Genomic DNA, 23865 nt, shown 5'->3' with positions numbered 1-23865 from the left:
AAAAAAAAAAAAAAAAAAAAAAAAAACTAAGAATCAACCTCCTAACAAAAGTTTCATTGGTGGACTCATCAAAAGATCTTGATTCTAATCTACTCACCTCTATTGTTGCAACCAAAAAAATTCAAATAAACCAACCAACTAACTAGAGATTAACATAATTCAAAATTATAGAGGCAGGGATTAACTAGACAAAAGCACACAACCTAGCTATAGATCCAACTCCACTAGTCCTAGAGACTCTACATTTACATATAGGATAAAAAGATGATCAAAATGGATTAACAAACAGGATTTCCCCAAATCAGTAGAGATTTGAACGATTCAACGAGAAACGTGCAATTAACTTATGGAGAATAAGTTACAAATGAAACAACTGACCTCTAGAAAATCGACAGCCTCAAGAACTTCAATTCCTGAATCCCTGAAATTGTAAATAATATAGAAATGTATCATTATTTTATTTTCTCATGGAGCGATCCTCTATCAGACTTGAGATTCATAGCAATCAGTGAACGAACACTGCGGCATTTCAATTTCAAAATCAAACGTTATGTATAATAGCATGAAGAACACAAATGAAGAAAACTAAAGCACATATTACCACTCGAATGAGAGCTACTTTCATGCTTGTTTCACTTCATCAACGGAACTATACCTCTTAATTCCCTAAACTACAACATACAGGCCACAGAATAATAATCGAATTTCAGAAAAAAGTAATCGAAATTGCCGTTGTAGTGAGAATAGGGAAGTAGATAGGAAGAACAACAAGCTGATAAAATACGGCTACGAGAAAAAGAAACAGAGGCAGGGAGTAGGTTTTGATGGTCGACACCATTGAGAACATCGGCACAGACGATTTTGATGGAAATTTATCGTTCATTCACGAAATACAACTTAAATAGCCTCGGCCAAAAAGGAGGAGATGATGACTTACCGGAAAACAATCAGTTCCCCCGCCGCATAACAGTACGACTGAAGCAGTCACAGCGATCGAGAGCGCGCTTTTGTAAAGAAGCAGTGGAAATGATCTATAAACGCGAGCGCAAGTGTAACGATATTCTCGTGTATATATATATGAGCGACAATGTCGGCAATCTCGGTAACGGACTGGGCTGGCGGCCCAACTGAACTCTCTTCTTTTCTTTTTTTTTCTTTTTTCAAAATTTTATTTATGGTAAATTAATAAAAAATAATCCTAAAATATATCCATAAACTTTTAAAAATTTTAATAATTTTTTAAAAGTGTTATATTTTTTAAACAAAATATTAATGATTTATTTGCGATAAAATATTTTTAAAATTTTTTAAAACATTAAATGTATTATTAAGTATTTTTTTTTAAGAGAAAGGGCAAAGTTGAAACAATCTCTCCTTCCTTGGGAACTACTGGCACATGGATACCAAATTTTTCCAGTTATATATGTTGGATGATGAAAGTCATATAGCTAATTTAGAGAAGGATCATGAGTTTATAATCAAGGAATACTCTCTCCGTGGTATGAGGCCTTTTGGGAAGCTCAAAGCAAAGTCCCGCACAGTGGACGATATCATACCATTGTAGAAAGTCATGTTCATCTAACAATATCAAACTTCTCCGGGTCTCTAACTTTGAATGTACACCATTGATATCAATATGGGCAACTCTATGAAGATCAAAGTAAGATCAACAGGGACTTCTTAAGTTAATGAAAGAATTCCACTCTATCCTTCTCAAAACCAGTATCAGAATGACAAGAAAATGAAGCAAGACAGACTGGGTATGGACAATTACCACCCTTTAATCTATCTTCTTTGAATTCACGTATAATAATACCATCACCTACAACAGGTAAAAGGTAAATCACACAAGGAAGAAGTTTGCTCACTTGGTTGGAGGAGCATTGTTCCGATGAAGAACGCGCCGCCGAATATCGTTCTGATCAACCGACTCCAATGGAGTGGCTGTCTCGTTCCTGATCCGCTTGATTTTGGGGCTCAAGAGGCCCCTATGCCCAAATCCATACAGCTTCAGAACTTGATTGTCAGCAAAATTGAAAGCCCTCTCCATGCTACTCAAACACCTTTCCACTGGATAGTCTCCATAGCTACCACAAGGCTTGCAGCCCACAAAATGCGTCACGAATGGCCACCTTTCGTCGCCCAATCCAGGGTGGTACTTCTCAATCATTTCCTCATACCTATCAACTAATCCAGCCCAGTAACCATGCAAATAGTATGAATTCTCAAGAAACACCTTATCCATCCACTGATCTTTCTGAGAAAGCAATAAGTATATCAGAGCTGACTGATCATCAGCTTCAAATGCTGGCCTTCCCTTCAAGTATGCAGTCAAAATCTTGCCGGCCTCTTCCCGGATAGGACCCTTTGGTCCCATAGGAGCCCAAGCATCCAGCAAATCCAAAGACCACTGGCAATTCCGAAACAAAAAGCTTCCTGTGTTGAGTGCAATCCAGGACTTCTGGTTGAACATCAAATCAGGGTATCCGTGAACCACCAAATTGTAGTTACCATATTTGTCCAGTGGAATCTCGAACACCATATCAGTAAATAACGCATCACTGTCCATCCACCAAATCCACTCCACCTCAGGGTGTGACAGCATCAATCGCCGGATCAACGGCAACTTGGCCCAATACCCAGCAAGTTCCTTGTCTAAATGAGCCAAATTGTATACTATTTCAATCCCATGAAGCCTGCAATAGTCAATCTTATTCTTGATTGCCTTCAACAAATAATGATCTCCAATTGCATTATCGCAGGGTTTTGGAGGCGAACCGGTAACAAGCAAGATCCTTGCTCTTTTATTAATATAATTGGGAAATTGTGGGTTCTGATCCAGCCAAACCTTTCTCTCCTGATTCCAGTTCGCAATCTTGGGACCGAGTGTGTAAGTAACATTAGGGTTGATTTCTGTCTCGGCAGGATCATCCGGGTCGTTGGGGTCACTGTCAGATCGAATCTCGGCGAGGATCCGGTTGGTTTCTTCGATGATATTCTGGTTTACAGCGTCGGCCTCGGAGCTACCAAGGTTGCCGATGCCGATGGTGCCACGAAGAACAAGAATGGTGATGAAGCCACAGAGTACGGTAATCTTGATATTGTTGAAAGTCTTCTGGATCTGACGGCCACGAGGAATTCCGGGGATAGTACGGCTTCTTCTGCCGTTGGCGGTGGCGGCAGTGGTGGGCAAACTATTCCCTCCATTGCCAGCTCTCTTCTGAGCCGGGATATTGTCTAGTCCCATGTCTCTACTTCTTCTCTCTATCCTGTAATCAGGATTTGGAGCTATGGGTTATGAGATAAACAGCCTATTTTCCTGTATCCAGCAGCTCTCTCCACCTTCAACTCAGCTATGTGACCAGGATAAGAAATCGAAGAGATGGAGCAGAACAAAGGAGGATCCGTGTAGGAGAAGAATATAGCAGTAATGGGTAATGGTCAATTCATGGTGGAGATAGTTGGGGAGCAGCTCAGAAAGGAAGAAGATGAGAAAGCGAAGGAGAAGGAGAAGGAGAAGGAGAGAGGCGTCTCAGCAATACCACCGACTGTGGAATTGAAGTATCGAAGGATTTTCTTCGAATGATTCGAAGTACAATTCTTCCGACGCGTGATTGGATCCATTGTTTTTCTTAATTTTTATAACACAAATTCCGACTTCCTACCTCCTTCCTGCCTCCCTTCTGTCAATTGGCGATTGTGCATATTAGTTGGACACCACCCTCAAATTTTTATTTAGCCGTCCACACCTAGGCAGTAGATATTCTTTTTTGGACTTTTCCTTAAAGATTTTAAAATGTGTTTGTTAGGAGAAGTTTTCACACCCTTATAACGAATGTTTAGTTCTTCTCTTCAAATGACGTGGATCTCACAATCCACCTCCTTAGAATCTAGCATCCTCGCTAGCACACCATCCAAAGTTTGTCTCTAATACCGCACACCATCCAAAGTTTGTCTCTAATACCATTTGTAACAATTCAAGTCCACCGCTAATAAATATTGTCTTAATTTATCTTTCCCTTCTAGGCTTTCACTCAAGGTTTTAAAACGTGTTTTCTAGGAGGAGATTTTCCCACCCATATAATTGAATATGGATAGATTTGGAAGGTTTGGTATTAAAAATGGAACATGTGAAGATTTTAAGGGAGAAAAGTTTGAATGAATATAGATATATCTCATGGAATCAATAAATTACTATAGAAATCTTGAATAAGAAGGCCTATGGAATGATTTGAATTCAAGACAGATTCTTACTTCTCTTTCCCCTTGCCTTTGATTTGTCAGTTGCAGCTTTGTTCTGCTTCTCAGCTCTACTGGATTCTTCAAGATTTTGATTGTCAATCTTTCTTGTTGGCTTGAAAACCTTGGTGATTGAAGGATCCAAAACATCGCTTGAGCAGCGAAGCGTGAGGCCCATAGCCATGGCCTCCTCCCACAGTTGCCTCCCCATTTCAAAATCACCTCCCCTGCAGAGCTTCGGTATAAGCACATCATAAACTGGACCATAACCCCCCAGTGAGCTTCTCTTCATCTTCTCAAACAGCTCAAGTGCATACTTCTCACTCTCAACACCACACAGAATACCAATCAAATCATAGTAGAATTTTCGATCCGGGATCAGCCCCTCTTCAATCATCTCCTCCACAATTCTGCACCCTTTCCCAAATCTTCCAGACAGGAACAGCACTCTCGCCACAAGATAGTAGCTTATGCAATCGGGTCGACAACCGGTTCGCTTCATTGTCTCGAGGATTCTACATGATTCCTTCACTCTCCTGGCTCTGCCCAGACATGACAGCAGTATGTTATAACTGATTGAATTGGGAGCAATGCTGTAGGATCTCATTTCCATCATCACATTCAAGGCTTCAGGCACGAGACCTGAAGGATTTTTCTTAAGATTCTGCTCGGAGAGGCACCTGAGGAAAGTGTTGTAGCTGAACAAATCTGGCATGGTTCCATCTGACTTCATTTCTTTGAGTATCCTTCTTGCTTCTTTAGTGTTCTTCTGAATGGACCATCCATATAGAAGGCTTCTATAGATGCAACTCATTGTGCCAGAGATCTTGTCCTTGTGGTGCAGGACTACCCCTTCTGCTCTTTTAGCATGCCCTTTTGCACAGAGAGCAGTGATAATAGCAGTGACAGTGAATTGGTCGTGTGGGCATTTGTACTTGTCCAAGTTCTTGAACAGACCTAGGGCTTCATCTTCTCTATCCATTTTGACTAAAGCCTCAGCCACAAGACCGAAGGTCTGGCCATCCATTGCGCGGCGAGCTTTCTTGAGATCAGAAAGTAAAATATCAATGGCAGTGTAATCCTTCTTCTGAGCAAATAAGCGGATGGCATAATTGAAATCTTCATCTTCCAAATCGTGGTTTAATTTCTTGAGAGACCACGAGAAAAACCTAAGCAATCTTCTATTGGGAGCTTCATTTTTGCAAGAATCAATAACCTGGGTAACGAGTGAAGATGTCAAGGATACTGTGCTCTTGTTCAGAGTGGCTTCCAATTCATCTAACCCTCCGATCGTGCACGAAACCACTTCACACAGTTTTGACACAGAAGCTCCATTTTTGACGGTGGAATGAAGGGAACAAAAGCGATGCTGCGTACAGACGGATTGCACAAAGAGGCAATCCCATTTTAACTTCAACAATGAGACGCATCGTCTCAGCGACCTTTCATCGAACATCTGGCGTGCGTTCATTGCAATGTACAGAGGAAACATTACTCAAAGGAAAGGCAATTTCATTTCTCTGATATTGCTCCAGCCTCCCTGCTACCTTGCTTTTATAGCTGACCAATCTGACCATAAACCGCGCAACTTCTCGTAGTCGGTATTCAGGGGATCAACTTACCTCAATTTCTTCGATCTTCGCTACCATAAACCGAAGTCATTTAACTGTAAATGAGTCCCCAGGTTGAACGATGAAACTCAGAGTATTTTGATTTGGATTTCGAATGCACTCTCTGAGTTAAATTTGTTGGGCTACTTCATTAATTTGGAATCGAACCTGTTCCGATACTTACAAGCCATGAAACTCGGTGGCAGGGGGCCATTCGAAGTCAAACTTGTTCTTTAGTAAAGTGGTCGAGGGCATTCTGCCCCAAGACCAGGGTTCGAATCCTACAACCGTAACCTTTTCTTTTATTATTATTTTTTTTTTAGAATTTGCCTTATTGATCCCTAAAATAGAGAGATTTTTTTTTTTCTAAAGATATAATAATAATGAAATAATTAAAGAAACAAGCATTTTATACAATCAAACAAAGCAGACAAATGGAAAAGGATGTTTTTTTTTTTAAATAATGAAAGGGGATTTATTGACAATTTGAATGTTAGTCAGTGAACTAAGTATAATAACGACATCAGAGCTAGTTCAATAATGGGACAACTTGATCTCCCATTCCTAGGAATGGATGATCAATTTTTTTGCTACCAATCTAATGCCTGCACTCTGTTGATAGTCATATGTATCCAAGGAAATGAATGCATCTATGATGCCTCCTGGATTGATCAGGCTATCAAGCTCTACAGCGTCGAATTTACTGAATATCAGCCTTTGTGCACCGCCTGATGCTTCTTTTTGATACATCTCTGTAGCGTAAATCGCCATGTCTCCACTTACTGCAGTTGGAATGCTGTGAAAGAACAAATTTAATTCCATTACAAACTCATCAAGAAGAGGAAACTTATGAACTTACAGAGTAGATGACTCGATTCAAATGGCAAGAAACGAAAAAAAAAAAAAAATTGAAGCAAGCAAGCATGCAGATCATATGTTGAACTAAACTTCCTCTGGTTTTGTTTTTCTGATCCTTTTCCCTCATTTCATAGTTCAAATCTTTCATCAAAAAGTTCGTAGATACATATATACAGTCAGTTTGCATGTCAAGCGATCAGGTGGAAGGAAGTATGACTTACTGTAATCTCATTGTCGGGTAGTTGAAATAGCCATTCTTTCTCATCACCACAGGCCTCCACTCAGAGCCGCTGCCAGATTCGGAGAATAATCTCTGAGCCACGCCATCAGATGCTTCAAGAACCCTGCATAAACTTGGTGGTACATCGACCACAAAATTCAACCTTGGACGGCCAGCATAATCAGTGAATTTTGTGCTTATGCCAAATCGAACTCTCAGATTATTACAAAGAAGCTGTAAGCAGTCATCTTTGTGTGATAATTGTATTCTTTGACTCCCACGAAAAAATGGCACGAAAGATGCAGTGATGGACGAAACAGACACCTGGTCAGGCTCCAAAAATTCAGTAGCAGAGCTAATACTTGTGGAAGTATTCTCTGTGGGAGATGCTTCAGTGGATACCGAGGCATGTTCTTCTTCCATGCTGGTATCTGTTTCAAGCGATTCACCTGCTATTTGGTCACTGAGAGTGCCCATGTTAAAAGAATCTGATTCAGTTGCATCAGAGTCAGCCACCAGATTCGAGGCTCCATCCTCAGAGCTGCAAGTTACAAGGGATAATATCGGATGAGCTTCCCCTTGTTGATCTGTTAGAGATATGGGGCTACCACCAATCCTTGAACTTGACGAACGAGTATTACTATTTGCATTAATCCCCTGTGGGGATGCTTTTGCAGCACTATTATTTGCATTAGTCCCCTGTGGGGATGATTTTGCAGCACGACGCCTAGTAACAGCATTTGGAGAAACCCAACTGTTCTCTGGGAAAACTTCGGGAAGACTTGATTCCTGTAACCAGACAACAGTTTTAATCTAACCCACCATACTTTTCTAACATAAAGTGGTCATTATAAGAGCGCTAATACAACTATGCTGATGTCAGATTAAGTTAACTTTAAAAAGAAAACGAAAGAACAAAGCTACTACAAGAATGTATCCAAATGGCAGGTAAGCAAAATGGAGATAAGTATTGTCAATTGATACAAAAACTTACAATGAAGCAATTGGAACCTATTGATGATCTAAATTCGAAAAGAAATGCAGAGCTACCAAGGGCATAGATCCAAGTGGTCAATATTCAGATAATGCAACAAAAATTCTTACCAGAAACAAGACAGTTGCACAATACTTCAGAACTTCGAGATTCATCCTAACATCATCCAAACTCCTGGAGAATCACACAGACAAAGTCAGATACAAAGAAAGCGATCCTTTGATTTATGTTCAAAATTGCTAGCAAGTTTGAAGAGTTGCCTGTGTGTTTGTTGTCCTATCCCGAAATAGGAAGCAAGAGTAGCCATCTACAGGGAGAAAAGGAACGTCGAAATCAAATAAATAAAAAGTTACCATAGCTTCTATAAATCAGAACATGTATGAAGATTCATTATATAAAGCAAGAATGTGGGGTTGAATTCAATAGAGGAGCTCAGTGCAAGGATCTGATGGAAAATATCATAGCAATAAGCCTATTCTCATCACTTTATGCATAATTTTTAGAATTCTAATCTCTCATCATTACAGTTCCTCCCCAAAAAAGAGGTTTTTCCAACCCTTCGTTAGCATAAAATTACCGGTGATATATTAAATTGGCACATATCCTAGTGCCAAATGTTAACTTGGTTTAAGTCTCATATTTAGAGAGGTGAATCCCAAAACTTCAATTATTTCTACAAATTCCTGCTTGACTTCTGAATGTTGAAATCTCTAAACAATTTTGCTGAACGCACCATCCAATGGATACTAGTTTACAGGTTTCTTGGGATCCCCTGAAGTTTGCATGAACACAAGTAGTAGAAACATAGCAAGCATGCAACAGAGAAAGAATTCTGTTACCTTCATGTCGCCAGCTCTCCTTCCAAACTTTTGAGTTAACAATGCCAATGAATCAATTGTACCTTTCGGCTGTGGTGCTGGCATACCAATTTCTGCAAAAGCCTCCCTTATTCGAGCACAATCAAATCTCAGTATGTTATGGCCAGCCCATATCCGCCCTACAGAACAGTATCGCAGCAGAAAACTCAAACGCAGCCATAAAATAAAATTAAAATAGAAGACGCATGGACCATTCAGCCCGACAGTGCATGGTACAATCTTAGAGTAGAAATGATCTTCTTTCCCAGAATTGAGATAAAACATTTTGCAGCTTGGTTTCAATTGGCGAGCAGTAGAGAATAATTAGAGAGTACCGTGAAGGATATCGTAAACCCTATCAGCAATTTGGGCGAAAGTAGGAGCAGAAATGACGGCATCTCTAGTAATTCCATTGCATCGCACAGATAAGGAGGAAATGAGGGAGAGATCAGAGGGTCGAACGAGAGTGGAATAGCTCTCCAACTCATCCAGCTTCCTAGGGCACACCAGAATGGCTCCAAACTCCAAAATGGAAAATCTCTGCCCTTGGCGGGTCGGAACAGTGGTCTCCACATCAAAGAAGGCAATCTCGGATCGGTCCCCCGTCGGACCCATGATTGAACAGAGAGAATTTTGAATCAAGAGAAGAGAATAGATTGGCGTTGAGATTGAAAAGTGGAAGGCGCGAAGAGGTGAAGTAATTATAAGGATAAGGACCGCCGTGGGTTTGGAGGTTGCTTCGTGAAGTGAACTTTCAACGATCGGGATCATCGGGCTGATTCTTAAGCCCATTTCAAATAACCCAACCACTTCCATGGGAAGGAGCTTATTTTATTTTATTTTATTTTTTTAATGTTTCATTTTCAACTTATAATTTAGTCCAACTTCCACTAAAAAGAAAACTAATTTAATTTCTCAATTATATATATATATATATATATATATATATATATATATATATTAATTTAATTTATTTATCTTTTTAATAATATTGAGTTTGATGGAATAGGGTACGGCAGGTATCTGATCCCAAGGATGGGAGTGGAAGACTGAGTAAGCCATTTCCTGAAAGACAAGTTATGTGCCTAAACTACCAACCCCTAACTTCCTCCTCATTCCCAAGTTTTCCCTCTCAATTTTTATTTATTTTTTATTTTTTAAAGAATTACTCAAAATAATTCTAAATTTTCAATTTTATTTCTACTGAAATTTTAAAAATAAAGTAAGAAATGCAACTCAATTACGAGTAAGAGTGAAGTGCATGGGCCAAGTGAGTAAGAATGCAACTCCGTGGACCACTTGCCGAGCTTGATAGGTGCTGGTATCACACTTTTCTCAAATGAATCGTAGGTGTCACTCTTGTCTCATACGACTTTGTTTCGAGGTCAAGACCTCTCTTTTTCTTTTTACTAACATGCGTACGAATCAATATATTTAGTGCTTTCTTTTTATATTATATTAAACACAATTTGCATGTGTAAAAAATGGCGCGATAATTGAAATGAAATTAGAAAGTTGACGATTAATTTGTTAATTTTAATTGGATAATGAAAATAAATTTTTTATTGTATTTTTGGTGCTCCATAATTATAACATTTTAGAGCGGAAAAAGGCTTCGAGAAAAAGTAAAGGATAAGATTGTCTCTCTCTTTTTCTTTTTTTAATATGTAGCATACATTTAGATCACTCAGTTTATTTTTATATTATAATTAAAATAAATTAATATATTCATTCCGTCATAAACAACTCTATTTAATTAATTATATTTATGTTTTCCATTTACATATAAAATAAACTCTGTTTAAACGGTAATTTATTTTCAACTGAAATAAAAAAGTGAAAAACGTTGGATTTGTTTTACTTTTTCAGTAATAATCATCCAATATTTGGAGAGAGAAAAAAATTATCATAAATTCATAACATTTTAGTAAAATTAAAATAATGTACAAGTAAAATAATTTTAGGTATTTCAAATCAAAATCAATATTTAATGTCGTATACTTTATAATAAAATTCAAACTATATAAACTAACTTGTTTTTAGGGAAAAAAAACACGTAAAATTAATATAAACTTAAAATCATAACAAAATGACACTAATATATTATTTAATTATTTTAAATTTATATATAAATTATATGAAAACATAAGAGTGTTGCTGAAATAATAAATCTTACCAAACAAACATGATTATTTAAATATTTAAATATTTTCGAACAACCTTATAAAATTTCCTTTATCTAAAAACATTAGACGTATGTATTTTCAAAGTTATGAACAAAAATATGCTTCACAGCTATTATTTATTATTATTTGGGAGAAGCACAGCTTCATTGCTTAAGGGACTTGTATTGCACTTGGGATTCATATTTTGGGTATTTTGGGGGTGCTTCAAATGAAAATTTTCCCTTTATCCATAAAAAATAATTATTAATCTAATGAAATTATTATTAAAACTAATTATTTATGTCATAAAGTATTGAGGATCTTGAAAATATAAAATTATAATTATTGATAATTAAGATAGGAGTATGAATTAGAAGGATATTGTCTGCTTTAAATATTTTTTAATAAAAGAAAAATTGTAAAAGAGTATTTGAGTATGGACGGGGCGACTTTCTTAGGAAAAAGACAGCTGGAATGTGGGAGCCACATAAAAACGCGGTGACGTGGCTGGTTACAGCCGACGGGAAGAAAAACGACGTATTTTGACGGCATGGTGGTGACGGCAGCAACGACCTGAACCTTCCTCCTCCAATTGGAGATGGGCGGGTAAAAGGAAAGTGGGCCCCGCTGATTGCGTGTCCACCCAAAGAAGGGGCGTAATTGTAAATGGCCAAACTCCGTCAGATATCCAGGAGTGGTGGTGGACCCCACCTCCAATTCCTGGATGACGCTCCGCCGTTCGCGGTTTCCTTTTGCTTTATGCATCGGCGGAGTCGGAGTCGGAGTCGGAGTGGATGCATGAATTAGGACATGGCTGCGCCTTTAGAAATCGACAAAATACTCCCTACACTTTCTAAAAAATAATAATAATAATAATAATAATAATTTATTCAGACTATTTTTAGTTTGTTTCATGAATCTTTTTGTTCCTGAAAAATATATTAATTTGTTTTTTTTTAACTTTAATATAAAAATTAAATCATAGAAATTCTCTAATTTTGTGAATGAGGTCGAGACAGGAATCCAAAATGGGAAATTTTAAATCTGAATTATAATTCTTCAAAATGGGAAATAAAGGAAATAATGGGAGATGGAGCCAACATTTCTATATTTACACGTCTCATTCTTTATTTATAATATTAAACTAAATAATTAAAAAAAATTAAAAATTAATATAAAAACAAAAAACAGATTAGTTATCCACCGACTCAAATCTTTATTCATTTTCCCAAATATCCTCAAATCATAAATTCAACATAAAACCAACCCCACCTTCTAATTTTTTTTTTTTTTTTTCCTATTCATTCACCATACAATAATAATAATAATAATAATAATAATAATAATAAGTTTAATTTTCATACATTTTTTTTTTTTTTGGTTTCTGATCATCTAGCCAAGCACCCACATTCTCGAACTAATCAAAATCCCAAAATTCCCATTTATTAGTTTTTTTTTAATACTTCATCTTCAACCTCTCGTTCGTTTTCAGTAATTCCAGAAGTCGTCGAGGTCGATCGGCGCCATAGGAGCCGGCGGAGCTTCTTGAGAATTGTCTAATGGTCTGCGACCCATTTCATGATTCGGAAGAATCGATGATATTTCGTTGTTGACATCGGTGGTGAGGCACGTTTCTTGAGAGATACTGATTTTGTCCGTCTCTGGTTTGAATGATTCTCTTATGTTTCCGCCACTGACGTTCTGAATCAAAGCTCTGAGAAGTGACTGTTGTTCTTGCAAAAGAAGGGAGGTTGGGAATTGTAGATTTGGAGTCTGATTTGGCGGTGGAAACACTGAATTTGAATGTGGGTTTCTAGGAAACGAGTTGATTGAATTGGGAATAACAGAGAAAACAGAGGAATTGTAAGAAGAAGCCATTGGTTGGAGTTTTCTTTGAGAATCCATGGCGATGGAGAAGCAGGGCACGTTATTAGGCAATTGAACAGCGCATTTAGTTTCTCCATCAAATGAAAATGAATCCGTTAATGGAGGAAGATTCGAGTGACCAAACTCGTTCCCGGAGATGTCTACCTTTTTCCCAGTGGAGTTCTTCTCAAACACCCTGCAAATCACCCACTCATTCTGCAGAGAAAACAGAGTAAACGATGAGATAAACTAAAAACAGAGGAAGAAACAGAGAGTTTTGAGGATGGAATTCATACCCTGGCAGCTTTGGGGAGGTTTAAAGCAGAGAGTTTACCCTCTAAACGATATTCATGCATAACCCAATTAGATTTCTCCCCTTTTGGAGCTCTTCCACGGTAAAAAACCAGAGTTTTCTTCATACCCACAAGAGATTTTCCTCTGTAAATGTCTTTATCTTTCCCTGTAGCTTTCCAGTAGCCAGCTTCAGTTGCTCTGTTTGTCCTCAATCCAGTTGGGTATTTTCTATCTCTCACACAGAAAAAATACCATTCTTTTTCTCCCATTTTCGCCTTCCCTGAAAACCCCAAATCATCAGAATCAAAAAGAACAAAGGAGAAAGAGTTGATAAAGAGAGATTATTACAAGGCAAATCCCAAGGCTCTGACTTGTTGAGATCAACATCCCCAATCGCCCTGCAAGAGAAGCTGCAATCCATGACCTTATGGAAGAGGTAATGAGAAATAAGCTCTTCATCAGTGGGATGAAACCGAAAGCCAGGCGGCAATTCCAAATGATCTTCTTGGTTAAGAACACCACCACCAGGAGCAGCAGCAGCAGCAGCCATGTTAGAAGGCTTAGAAGTGTTCATCTCTGTCCAAGCTGCAGAGGTTTGAAGGTTTAAAAGGAGTTGAGTAAGAGAAAAACAAAACGCAAGCAGAGAAGAAGGGAGGGAGAAAGAAACGGTTAAGAAAAAGGTGTGGAAAAAGGTAGGGAGGGAAAGGATGGATATTGTGTCATGGCAGCCAAAAAGGCAGAGTATGAAACAGAATGAGCCCTAAATAGTGGGTTTTTATGAGCAACACAAACGTGGTCTGTAAGCCAAACGCAGCTCCCTCGCCAGGTTTGTTAGTTTCAAGCCCCTTTCATTTTCCTTCTCCATTCATCCATCATCATCATTCAACAATTTCACTAACAAAATTAAATAAATAAACAAATAATACAACTCACTTCTTATTATTAATTTTATTCTTTTTCTCCCTAATGACAGCTCATCTTTCCAAAGGACATTTCAGTCATTTCCCAACTCATAATTTTCTCTTTTTTCTATTAATCACCTTAAGTTGACCTAGTTATTAGATTAGACAAAAATAAATAAATAAAAAGATTTTGAATGGATGAAGTTAAATTTTAGAATGGTCACCCACTTTAATATTAAAGTCAAATTACAAATGTGATCCCAATAATTCGGAGATAATTATTTCGTATTAAACTAAATAAATTTTACCAATCCTATTTTATTCACTCCCAGCTAATACAATTAACAAAATAAATAAAAAATATATGCGCTCGTTGTCACGTTAAATAAAATGTATTAATATCGTAACGACAACATTAAATAAAAAATTTATTAATATTAAAAGTTTTAATAAATAAATTTAGGTTGAATTAAGGAGAGAAAGGAAGATGCTTTTGAATGATGTATAGCATAGGCGGCCCCTATAATAGGTAGGATGAAGTATACCCAATTGAAAATTAAACTTAATTCCTCGAAATGAAAACAAAACTATATGGTAGATGAATTTGTATGACATATAATAAGGTACAAAATTATTTATTCAAACTATATATATATATATATATATATAATTCCTGGGACCATACTAAAATCTTCCATCAAACCTAGTTTGTTTAAATAAAAAATTAGTATAAAATAAATATTGTTTCCTCTAATTATTGGACCTCTGCCATAAATCGTTTTCTTATTTTATTATAATATTCAGATTTCAAATACCATATGTTAATTTTTTAAAAAAATAACGAATATTAAGACTAATTTATTAATTATTATTATTTGAATTTAATATTTGACAAAAGTTGAAATATTATGCAATGGTTCAAACATTTTGATTGTATTAAAATTTAAATGAAACAAAAAGATAAAAATTGAGAGAGGATAAGAGATTGTCAATCAAATCTCGTGCGCACGAGTGGTCAAAGTCTGGACCTTCCACGTTCAACCGTTGACCAGTCTACTTTTCTGCCCAATCAGAACGCTTCAAAGCTACACGTGGCACTGCCACCTCTCATAATTTTCTTTTTTACTTTTTAATATTTTAAATATTAGAGTTTAGGTTTTCTTAATATTAATTTCAGTCTTTTATTATGTATTAACATCGACTTTTAGACGTTTGTTTTTTTTAATGTGGATTTTAAAATATGTTTGATCTCTTAAATATAGACGAGTAATATCTTAATTAATTGAACTATATTTTTTCGTGTAAGATTTTTGTTGAAATTGATATAAATGATTTAAAAAATAATATTTTTTAGCTTAGAAGAAATGTAATGGGTAGCGTACGATCCATTTTCTAACATTTAAAATTATAATTCGATGTATTGATTAGTTTATTTCAAATAATATATGCATCGTTATCAAATCTAAAGAAATTGTTTGGTATACTTTTGTTTCATTATTCATCCAATAATTGGAGTGTTATTATGGAGGATAAAAAGCAACACCCACCGTCCACGTGTCTCTTCTTTAGAAGCCAACTAAAACTCAAGTAAGAAGAATCGACAACTAGTCACATCTCTCTGTATATTTTGGGGCCTTTTAATTACGGGGTATAGCCATAATTTCAGTGACCAGTCATACATCTCCGTATTCATACAACAAGAACACACCTTAGTCAAACATAACCATAACATAGAGCAGGACAACACAAAATCTATATTAAAGTTGTTTGACTCACCAAGTTACTTCCACCTTGATTCCATCAGGTGTTAGAATTACATATTTCTAATATTTTTATTTAGCAACAACGATCAAATTCTCTTTTAACTCTGATGAACGATTGAATATGAGATCGTGTAAAATTATGTTTTTTTTTTTTTCTCATTAAATCAAATTGAATTGAGACAAAGGAATTGGGGTAGGCATATGATATTAGCAAAAGAAAACAATGATTAATATTATAAACAAAGGTAGGGTGGGGCATGTTTGATGGATTTCAAGCATGCAAACTTGGAAGGGAACAAGCATATGGCAGAATATGGTTGGGCAATATAAAGCTTACAAAAAAGAAGGGTATATTAAAATTAGGCAATAGTCGGCTTTCTTTGAAGCATATATATTATATATTAATTAACATTATCTCATATTATTTTGTTTCAAACATTGCCTAACTTGGGATGTTATTTCTTTCATAACACCACAATTATTTCAAATTAATCTCACTTCAGAAAAAACATATTCATTTTTTATTTCTGGAAGTTTGAACATCTTGTATCTAATTCTTTTTAGAAGCATGTCTCTCTAAGCATTTCTTATAAGTATGTGGTTTCGTTGACCCTCAAGGGAATATACGGTAAGATCTCACATCGTTGTTTGGGAGGAGAACAAAGTATTGCTTATAAGGGCGTGGAAACCTCTGCCTAGCAAACATGCTTTAAAATCGTGAGGTGGACGGCGATACGTAACGAGCCAAAACAGACAATATTTATATAGGATGAATTTGAACGAGATTTAGCTTGGAGGGAGTTATTTAGCTTCGAACTTCGAGAGTTCAAGAGATTAACGAAGAGGGATTTAGCAAAATATCATCGAATAATAATATGTATGAAAGATTGCAACTTTATGGGCTATATTCATTTGGGTTTGTGTAAGATGGTTTGAGAATTCCATACCAAAAGTAAAAGAGAAGATGGGTTGCAATGGATTGGTAAGACGGTCGATTTTGTTCAACATTTTGGGCTAAACGAGTGTGTCTACCCAACATGGTAATAAAAACTGAGATAAAGAAACGAGGATCATAAACTTCTGTGCTGACACGCCGGGATTTTGCAAGCCTTTGATTGAGCTTGCAGATCGAACACAATTGTTATGATCGTTCTCAACGGTGGAAAATCCAACTTGGCACGCTCTCTGTTCTCCCGAGTTGAGATCAAATTTCCACATTTTCAATTGCTCCTCCCCAAGTTCATTTGGAGTTCAGATCGAAAAACACCTACTGATGCAATACCCAATGGTTGCTATTTTTCCAAGGAACAAAGATTTCTGTCTCTTTTCAAGCAATGCTCCGCCGTGAAAGACTTGAATCAACTCCATGCCCGTATTATCCAGTCGGGTTTCGATCAGAATCTCTTCGTTCTTGGCAAACTCATTGAGTTTTGTGCGGTTTCGGCCCATGGCGACATGAATTACGCTGTTGCTGTTTTCAACCGAATCGAAAACCCAGATGGGTTTCTTTGGAATACAATGATAAGGGGATTTGGAAGAATTAGTAATCTTCCTAAAGCGTTTGAGTTCTACAAGCGAATGCTAGAGAAGGGAATCGCGGCAGACAATTTCACTTTTTCTTTCTTGCTAAAGATTTGTGGGCAGTTGGGGTCAATTATGTTGGGCAAGCAGTTACATGTCAATATTCTGAAACTTGGCCTCGATTCCCATGTGTATGTTAGGAACACGCTTATTCATATGTATGGCGGGTTAAAAGACGTCAAACTAGCACGCAACCTGTTTGATGAAATGCCCAAACCAGGTTTGGTAGCTTGGAATACAGTTATCGACTGTCATGTCTCTTGTGGGATGTACAACGAAGCACTTGCCTTGTTTCTTCAAATGTTGCAGAGTGGCGTAGAGCCTGACGAAGCCACACTGGTTGTGACGGTCTCAGCATGTTCTGCACTGGGTGCACTGGACTTTGGGAGGTGGGTTCATTCCCATGTGAAGGATAACGATAGCGGAAAGACTATTGCCGTTTTCAATTCATTGATCGACATGTACGCCAAGTGTGGAGCAGTTGAAGACGCCCGTGAGATGTTTAATGCAACAAGTGGCAAGAACATAGTAACATGGAACACAATGATCATGGGATTAGCTACACACGGCGATGTAGAGGATGCACTGACATTATTCTCAAACATGTTAGCAGAGAAGATTGTGACTCCTGATGGCGTGACATTCTTGGGAGTATTGTGTGCTTGTAACCATGGAGGAAAGGTGGAGGAAGGGAGGAGATATTTTGATCTAATGACCAAACACTGCAATATCCAACCAACAGTTAAGCATTATGGATCAATGGTGGACATTCTGGGACGAGCTGGGTTTGTAGAAGAAGCTTATCAGCTGATACGGAGTATGCCAATGGAGTGTAATGCTGTTATATGGAGAACATTACTTGCAGCCTGTCGGATGCATGGAAATGTTAAGCTCGGGGAGAGGGTGAGGAGCCATGTTCTTGAGATAGAGCCAGATCATAGTAGTGATTATGTTCTTCTTGCAAATATATATGCAAGCTCTGGTCAATGGAATGAAATGATGAAGGTCAGAAAATCAATGCAACGAAAAGGAGTGCAGAAACCAGAGCCCGGTAATAGTTTTTTGGAAATTAATCCATGCAGGAAGTTGGAGATGGAGACTGTTGAGAATTATAACAATGCAGAAACAAACTAAAGTTATATCTGAGTTTACAGTGTGCATTCGTTTGGAGTTCTTATTTAACAGGTAAGTCATCGCACCTGTGTCTTCTCCATTCATTTTATGTACTCTGTTACATTACAAACCATAGTAGAATGACAAATCAAGGTTGAAAAGCAAAACATCGTATATTGTCGAGGATTGTTGGGAGGGAGCTTATGCCATGAGAGCAGTGGACAATATCATACTAGTGCGGAGGTACGTGATTTCTAACATGGTATCAGAGTCATGTCTTCATGAGAGTTTATGCTCAAAATAGACAATATCATATCATTGTGAAAGTTCGTGATTCCTAACAAATATCACGTAAAGATTTCAAAATGTTTTTCTCTTCGTACTACTACAAAGGGAGATCTAGGCAAGAGTTGTCTTGAACTTTAGGCAATTCAACCTATGTCAGCTTTTCCTTCTGTTCTTTCCACTCTTTGATATCTGCTTTTATCTTCGCTTGCACACTCGCACTAAATCCTGGGTATGGTTCATATTTGAACAAACTTTGAAGAACCTGACACCAAACATCAGAAACAACAAAGTTGCTTCAATATCAACACCGACAAGTAACTCTCCGAATAACCAGAGAAGAAATACCTCAAAAAATACAAAGAATGGAGCCATTAGAAAAGGTTGAGCAAGATTGTCTAACAAAGCCGGTGCTCGTTTCTATCAAAAGATGAAATTAAATGGCTTAAGAATCATGAAGAGATTCATCAATTCACTGAGATGAAAGTAACCTGTCTAACCTCAAATACTCCATGGTCTATTAACTGATTGGTCCAACAGAACAACTGAGCAGTCAGTACTATCTGATGGGCAACAGAAATGAATAAAATTTTAGACAAACAAACTCTCGTTTGAGATGGCCCCAACTTGTTCCCACCAAGATGTCAAACTTTAACACATCTACCTAACTCCAACTAAATTATATCAGATTGAGCTGTTTTCCAACGCTTGCCACTAATCCCATTCAATTCACTCAACAAGAGGATTAGAGATCGAAGTGGGTAAGCTATAGGAAACAGATTGATTTACTGCAAAAACCAAGGACCCATAAATTAAATTGGAGAGGAAGCAGGGAATTACCTTCCAGGTCTGAGAATAACCAAGTCTAAAGGCGAGTATGCTTGCTCCAACCCAACAAATCAAGCAAGGCAAAGCGGCATTGGACCCCGCTTTCTTATCGAAGACCACATAAGATGCAGCATATATTAAGGTGAAAAGAAATCCGAAGTTGAAGGCCAGGCCGCGGTCAAACCCACAAGGGGATTTGGGAATAGTGTAGAAAGATGGGGTGAAGTACAAATACTGAGGGTGGTAAAGAAAATTGGCCACACAAACAGAACATGAATGAAAATGTTGACTGGGTTGCTGTGATAAGCGCCATAGAAGGCGAAATGCCTCTCCAGATCAAACAAACCAGTCTTCCCCATAATTAAATTTTCCGGAAAAATAGACAAATAACCCCAACACGAAACGAAACGATTGCTAGAAAAGGTTCTCAGAAGAGGCGAGACGTGCAAGCTGAGGTGACTGGAGAGATTATGAGGGTTGGGAAAGGAATACTGTCCCCTAAGGCAATCCCATTGATTCGAGAAGATAAGCAGTTTTAAGTGGAGTAATTAGGTGGTACTTTTATAAATTGACAAAATTTGGGAATGATCCTTTCAGTCTATTTTACTTGGATCCTTTTTGTTTTTTGGACAGACAATTTACATAATTTTTCCATTATAATAAACGTTTCATATGTTTATGTTCTTCCAAATTTTTCAAATTTAATTTTTAGAGTTGAAATATGTTCCAAATTTTTTTTAGTCTATTAGAATAAATAAGGTAAATTGTCGTGACAACAGATATTGATCGGTATAAATTTGTCGAAATGTAGCCAACAGAGATAAAAACTTTTCAAAGGGATGTATCATCTACAAGGGTGGACAGAAATGGTTCCCTTATCCTATCTTCCTTCTTCGTGCACAAATAAGAATCCAAAATCCAGGTAATAGCGAACAGTTCCATCCTTTCATCTCCTATAATGGCTAAGGCTATTGCAGGCTTCAGCATGGTCAACCCAACCCTACATAGCTCTAATCTCCACCCACACAAATCAACCCTCATCCCACAACCCAAACTGGTATAGTGTCGTCTTTTTTCTTTCTGCCTCTAAACTCCATCCATTTTAACGTGCTCTGTTTGACCATTATATTATGATTGTTGCAGCCTTCGAACTCTGGAATTTTCGGTCATCAACAACTGGTAAGTTCCTCTGATTTCCACATACAATGGAAGTAAAATTGATTGACAAATTCATTATACGGAAGTAATCAGAAGTTCATGGGATTTTGTGGAATAAATAGATTGAAGATACAAAGCGCCAAAGAGGCTCTATGGGCAAGGTGAGTGCTTTCCCAGATTGGCAATTGATGGCAGTTCTAGTTGATCACTTGGACGGCCAAAGAGACCTTGTTACCCACAAATCTATTGTGCATCTTAGTGATGAAGCTATAAAGAATGTCTGTAAGTGCTTAATTAGGCTGACTTTTATGGACATTTATTATTGTAGACTGCAGACAGAATTAGGCCATTCAAATGAAAACTAACCTTCACTTTAACCATTGTTTAATATCAGACAGTCTTTACATCATGTTCACATGTTGGGGATGTCTGTTCTTTGGCTCCATGAAGGTACCATACATTCACTTTCAATGGGTTTGAGTTAAGCCAAATTGTTGGATATTGAACAAGATTATGGCTACAGGATCCATATTATGACTCAGAGGTGTACAGGAAAGATGGAGGAGATGGAACAGGACATTGGGTCTATGAGAAGGTGAAGTTCTTTTGTTGGGACTTGAGATCTTTAACAATGACACCACGCTGAAGGTTTTGTCTCTGTAAATGTCTGATCTTGCAGCAAGAGGACATTGAAGAAGAAGCAAGAGCAGACCTTTGGCGAGAGGAGCTGATAGAGGAGATTGAGCAGAAGGTTGGAGGGCTTAGAGAGTTGGAAGAAGCTGGAAGGAAATAAGAGATTAACAAGGGATATTGGCATCCATTTGTGTCATTAGTATAATATAGCATAAACCAGTCTGTGTATACATTAAAACACTTCAGATGCAGTAGCTGTTGGCAATATAGGGATTGTTTCAGTAAATTCTCACAGTTCTTTCCTTGTAGAAAAGGGAAACAAACGTAAACCAGCAGAAACCATCCAATAGGTAAAAAGTATCAGTTCGTCTACCATCAGAGGTAGTGACAATCTTGTATAAAAATCATCAGTTATGGGTCTGATAATTGTTTTAGGTTCATAAAGAATGAAAACTAAGGATAAGTGAGCATCAGAGAGATTCCCAACAGACGATCATCATTCTCAAGCTGAGATCTGATGTCCCTGTCTGTTTCATCGTCACTTGCTCAATTGATCAACACAAAACTGGAATCCATAACTAATCAAACAAACAGTAAAAGTCTTGAAGAAAAAGCGAGGATAGCAATGAACTTGTTCATCAAGTGAACAATAAGTATACTTCAAAGAAAATTGAAAAACTTCCTCCAACGTGGAGACGACGAGAACAAAAAAACAAACTTTGAAACCATTGGCGATAGATTCACAAGACACATCAGAATCCAGAGCCACTGGGGCGAATGAGACTAGGGTTTACAGAACGAAGTTGTATTATAGGGAAGGGTATCAGCACCAAGTGGCCGAAGGAAACGAAGATTTGTGTATGAAGCCTCCAGCCCAGTATGAAGGCCCATGATTTGGTTTGAACCGGCTGCTTGTTTTGTGATGGGCTTGAATGTGCTGATCAAATCAAATATTGGGTTAGGTTACTTCTCTGCCCAATGACTCAATAATTATAGTCCTTGCAGTTCTAAAACCCAGTAAAAAGTGACCATCTGATGCAGTGAAAGGTAAAGCAAGTAGTTTTGAATTCAAAATGGTGGGAGTAAAGGGCTCTGTTTGAAAAGTCGGATTGACAAGAGAAGAGTTGTAAAGAAATTGGCGGGATGGGAGGCGCGCATGCAGCATTCAAATATACCTTTAAATTTACTGCTAACTTTTTCGATGGACGTTGGGAGAGTTATTGGCAGACATTAAATGGGGTTCGTTTGTTGCTTAGGCTCTGTGTGCTTTCCATTTGAAAGAAAAACATATCTGAACAGAGAGAAAATGAAATGACCAAAACAAAAGGAGGGAGAGAGAGAGAGAGAGAGGGTTTTTATGATATCGAGAAGAACAGTAAAGCAGAGCAGAGTACAAGCTGCTTGTGCAGTAAACAGAGCAAAATGCAGTTAGCACTGCAACAGCCACTCGCGGCAACGTGCCACCGGCGGAGCATCCCCATCTGCTTTGACAGATATGAAGAGGCGGGTGGAAGGCATGGCCTGGGAACTCGATGAACAAATGGATGGCCTAAGGGTCCCGCTTAACATAGAATCCAATACAAAGTTAAAGGACTTAGTTGCTTATTTGTGGTTTCAATGCAAGCAGAAACACAGTGTACGTGGGCTGTTCATCCTTACATCATCCATGTGATTGCCAATACTGCAACTTTCCAAACAATGTTCCAAACAGAGCATTAGGGTTTCACAAAAAGTTTGGTGGGTTATTGTAAAGATTTGAATTTTGTGTGTTTTTGGGCATCCAGTGATAGAATGACACGAGAGGAACAGTAAAGTGAAAAAGGTGGATTCTTTTGATAGCTTGTTCACGAGGGTTATTCATGAAAGTAAATGAGGCGGCTTTTTGAATTTGGGGTATGGATTCACCATTTGTATGAACCTTAATTAATTTGCTTATTCATTCCGTCCAACTTTTTGGCTGTAAAGTGATGATTTTAAAAAGAAACAGAGGGAAAACAAGAACAAGTTACAGAGCATAATGATGTCCAAATTCAAACATTTCTTTTTCATCTTTTGAATTGATTTTGGCTCCACAAACCCAACATTCTACCCATTTAAACATTTGAATGGAGTCGTACTTAACCTTCCTTTTGGCTTTCCCATGCGTGAATGCTCCAAAGAGCACGCCTAAACAGGTGCAGCTAATGCTTTAGAACTAAGAAATGATAGAAAAATGCCCAAAAGAAGGTTAAAGAAAAGGCAAAAAAAGAAGTGTTAAAGTCCTTCTAGGAGGAGAGGATATGGAAGTGAAGGATCTGTCAATGGCATTAGTAGAGCAAAAGGGTATGGGTATAGCAGCGCGCTTAAGAGGGTCTAACTGTTATTAAAGGCAAAAACAGATAACTTTTTGGGGTTCTAAACGTTATTAAATTCTTGGAAGGTAGAATCGTTCACCAAATTTCTGGGGAAAAAGTGATATTCAAAAAGATTTAGAAAACCACGTGATTTCATGAAAAGATG

The 23865-nt window shown here is 37.6% G+C and overlaps 7 protein-coding genes, 1 non-coding gene and 1 pseudogene across 14 annotated transcripts in view; 2 read left to right on the top strand and 7 right to left on the bottom strand.

Moving 5' to 3' along the window:
- LOC111430030 overlaps nt 1–1062 on the bottom strand; it is a 9154-nt gene extending 8092 nt beyond the window's left edge. For 3 of the 5 annotated variants that reach the window (XM_023066141.1, XM_023066140.1, XM_023066145.1), the window contains exons 1-2: nt 938–1062; nt 379–421 (exon numbers count right to left, since the gene is read on the bottom strand). The gene's annotated coding sequence lies outside the window, so the exon portion shown is untranslated. Of the gene's footprint in view, nt 1–378; nt 422–601; nt 672–937 lie in introns of all 5 variants that reach the window. The other 2 variants (XM_023066143.1, XM_023066144.1) reach the window with 1 other exon arrangement.
- A 589-nt stretch (nt 1063–1651) lies between these two features.
- Nucleotides 1652–3636, bottom strand: LOC111429801 (probable xyloglucan 6-xylosyltransferase 5). Its single transcript, XM_023065809.1, has one exon. The coding sequence runs from the start codon at nt 3245–3247 to the stop codon at nt 1865–1867; it is 1383 nt and encodes a 460-aa protein (XP_022921577.1). The 5' UTR covers nt 3248–3636; the 3' UTR covers nt 1652–1864.
- A 462-nt stretch (nt 3637–4098) lies between these two features.
- On the bottom strand, nt 4099–6185 carry LOC111429800 (pentatricopeptide repeat-containing protein At5g61370, mitochondrial). The gene has a single exon (XM_023065808.1). The coding sequence runs from the start codon at nt 5729–5731 to the stop codon at nt 4238–4240; it is 1494 nt and encodes a 497-aa protein (XP_022921576.1). The 5' UTR covers nt 5732–6185; the 3' UTR covers nt 4099–4237.
- Nucleotides 6186–6260: 75 nt separating this feature from the next.
- LOC111429799 (protein NEN1-like) lies at nt 6261–9530 on the bottom strand. The gene is made up of 6 exons (XM_023065807.1): nt 9114–9530; nt 8761–8918; nt 8182–8228; nt 8032–8095; nt 6929–7716; nt 6261–6645 (listed from the first exon to the last, which is right to left on the bottom strand). Exons 1-6 carry the CDS (start codon nt 9391–9393, stop codon nt 6414–6416), a joined length of 1569 nt encoding a protein of 522 aa, XP_022921575.1. The 5' UTR covers nt 9394–9530; the 3' UTR covers nt 6261–6413.
- Nucleotides 9531–12135: 2605 nt separating this feature from the next.
- Nucleotides 12136–13984, bottom strand: LOC111429802 (NAC domain-containing protein 100-like). Its single transcript, XM_023065810.1, has 3 exons — nt 13452–13984; nt 13106–13383; nt 12136–13025 (listed from the first exon to the last, which is right to left on the bottom strand). The coding sequence occupies exons 1-3, from the start codon at nt 13675–13677 to the stop codon at nt 12432–12434; spliced, it is 1098 nt and encodes a 365-aa protein (XP_022921578.1). The 5' UTR covers nt 13678–13984; the 3' UTR covers nt 12136–12431.
- A 2688-nt stretch (nt 13985–16672) lies between these two features.
- On the top strand, nt 16673–20478 carry LOC111429989 (pentatricopeptide repeat-containing protein At1g59720, chloroplastic/mitochondrial-like). Of its 3 annotated transcripts, none has more exons than XR_002708255.1 (2): nt 16673–18534; nt 20394–20478. XR_002708255.1 is itself a non-coding variant. In XM_023066082.1 (1 exon), the coding sequence occupies exon 1, from the start codon at nt 16912–16914 to the stop codon at nt 18481–18483; it is 1572 nt and encodes a 523-aa protein (XP_022921850.1). In that variant the 5' UTR covers nt 16673–16911; the 3' UTR covers nt 18484–18603. The 3 variants fall into 3 exon arrangements, 1 of the variants encoding a protein (XP_022921850.1); XR_002708256.1 differs by lacking the exon at nt 20394–20478 and adding an exon at nt 18616–18705; XM_023066082.1 differs by lacking the exon at nt 20394–20478 and having other exon boundaries at nt 16673–18603.
- LOC111429990 lies at nt 18751–20375 on the bottom strand (annotated as a pseudogene).
- On the top strand, nt 20387–21652 carry LOC111429992 (photosynthetic NDH subunit of subcomplex B 4, chloroplastic-like). The gene is made up of 6 exons (XM_023066083.1): nt 20387–20632; nt 20719–20754; nt 20856–21015; nt 21128–21183; nt 21257–21328; nt 21413–21652. The coding sequence occupies exons 1-6, from the start codon at nt 20534–20536 to the stop codon at nt 21524–21526; spliced, it is 537 nt and encodes a 178-aa protein (XP_022921851.1). The 5' UTR covers nt 20387–20533; the 3' UTR covers nt 21527–21652.
- A 178-nt stretch (nt 21653–21830) lies between these two features.
- Nucleotides 21831–21915, bottom strand: LOC111430158. Its single transcript, XR_002708290.1, has one exon. It is a non-coding gene; the product is annotated as a small nucleolar RNA R44/J54/Z268 family (small nucleolar RNA).
- Between the last annotated feature and the right edge of the window lie 1950 nt (nt 21916–23865).

Source organism: Cucurbita moschata, unplaced genomic scaffold, assembly GCF_002738365.1.
Source record: "Cucurbita moschata cultivar Rifu unplaced genomic scaffold, Cmos_1.0 Cmo_Scf00032, whole genome shotgun sequence".
Taxonomy (NCBI): Eukaryota; Viridiplantae; Streptophyta; class Magnoliopsida; order Cucurbitales; family Cucurbitaceae; genus Cucurbita; species Cucurbita moschata.
The sequence above is the reverse complement of the archived record's forward strand: the minus strand, read 5'-3'. Positions and strand labels throughout refer to the sequence as shown.

Excerpts from the sequence above, each read along its gene's own strand:
- LOC111429992 (XM_023066083.1), top strand. The coding sequence starts at position 20,534 with ATGGCTAAGGCTATTGCAGGCTTCAGCATGGTCAACCCAACCCTACAT. Across the intron at positions 21,016-21,127 it reads TGAAGCTATAAAGAATGTCT|ACAGTCTTTACATCATGTTC; the intron begins GTAAGTGCTTAA and ends GTTTAATATCAG. Across the intron at positions 21,184-21,256 it reads TGTTCTTTGGCTCCATGAAG|GATCCATATTATGACTCAGA; the intron begins GTACCATACATT and ends TTATGGCTACAG.
- LOC111429802 (XM_023065810.1), bottom strand. The coding sequence starts at position 13,677 with ATGAACACTTCTAAGCCTTCTAACATGGCTGCTGCTGCTGCTGCTCCT. Across the intron at positions 13,384-13,451 it reads AGAGCCTTGGGATTTGCCTT|GGAAGGCGAAAATGGGAGAA; the intron begins GTAATAATCTCT and ends TGGGGTTTTCAG. Across the intron at positions 13,026-13,105 it reads ACCTCCCCAAAGCTGCCAGG|AATGAGTGGGTGATTTGCAG; the intron begins GTATGAATTCCA and ends TTTTCTCTGCAG.
- LOC111429800 (XM_023065808.1), bottom strand. The coding sequence starts at position 5,731 with ATGTTTCCTCTGTACATTGCAATGAACGCACGCCAGATGTTCGATGAA.
- LOC111429799 (XM_023065807.1), bottom strand. The coding sequence starts at position 9,393 with ATGGGTCCGACGGGGGACCGATCCGAGATTGCCTTCTTTGATGTGGAG. Across the intron at positions 8,096-8,181 it reads ATAGGACAACAAACACACAG|GAGTTTGGATGATGTTAGGA; the intron begins GCAACTCTTCAA and ends GTGATTCTCCAG. Across the intron at positions 7,717-8,031 it reads GTGCAACTGTCTTGTTTCTG|GAATCAAGTCTTCCCGAAGT; the intron begins GTAAGAATTTTT and ends GTCTGGTTACAG.
- LOC111429801 (XM_023065809.1), bottom strand. The coding sequence starts at position 3,247 with ATGGGACTAGACAATATCCCGGCTCAGAAGAGAGCTGGCAATGGAGGG.
- LOC111429989 (XM_023066082.1), top strand. The coding sequence starts at position 16,912 with ATGATCGTTCTCAACGGTGGAAAATCCAACTTGGCACGCTCTCTGTTC.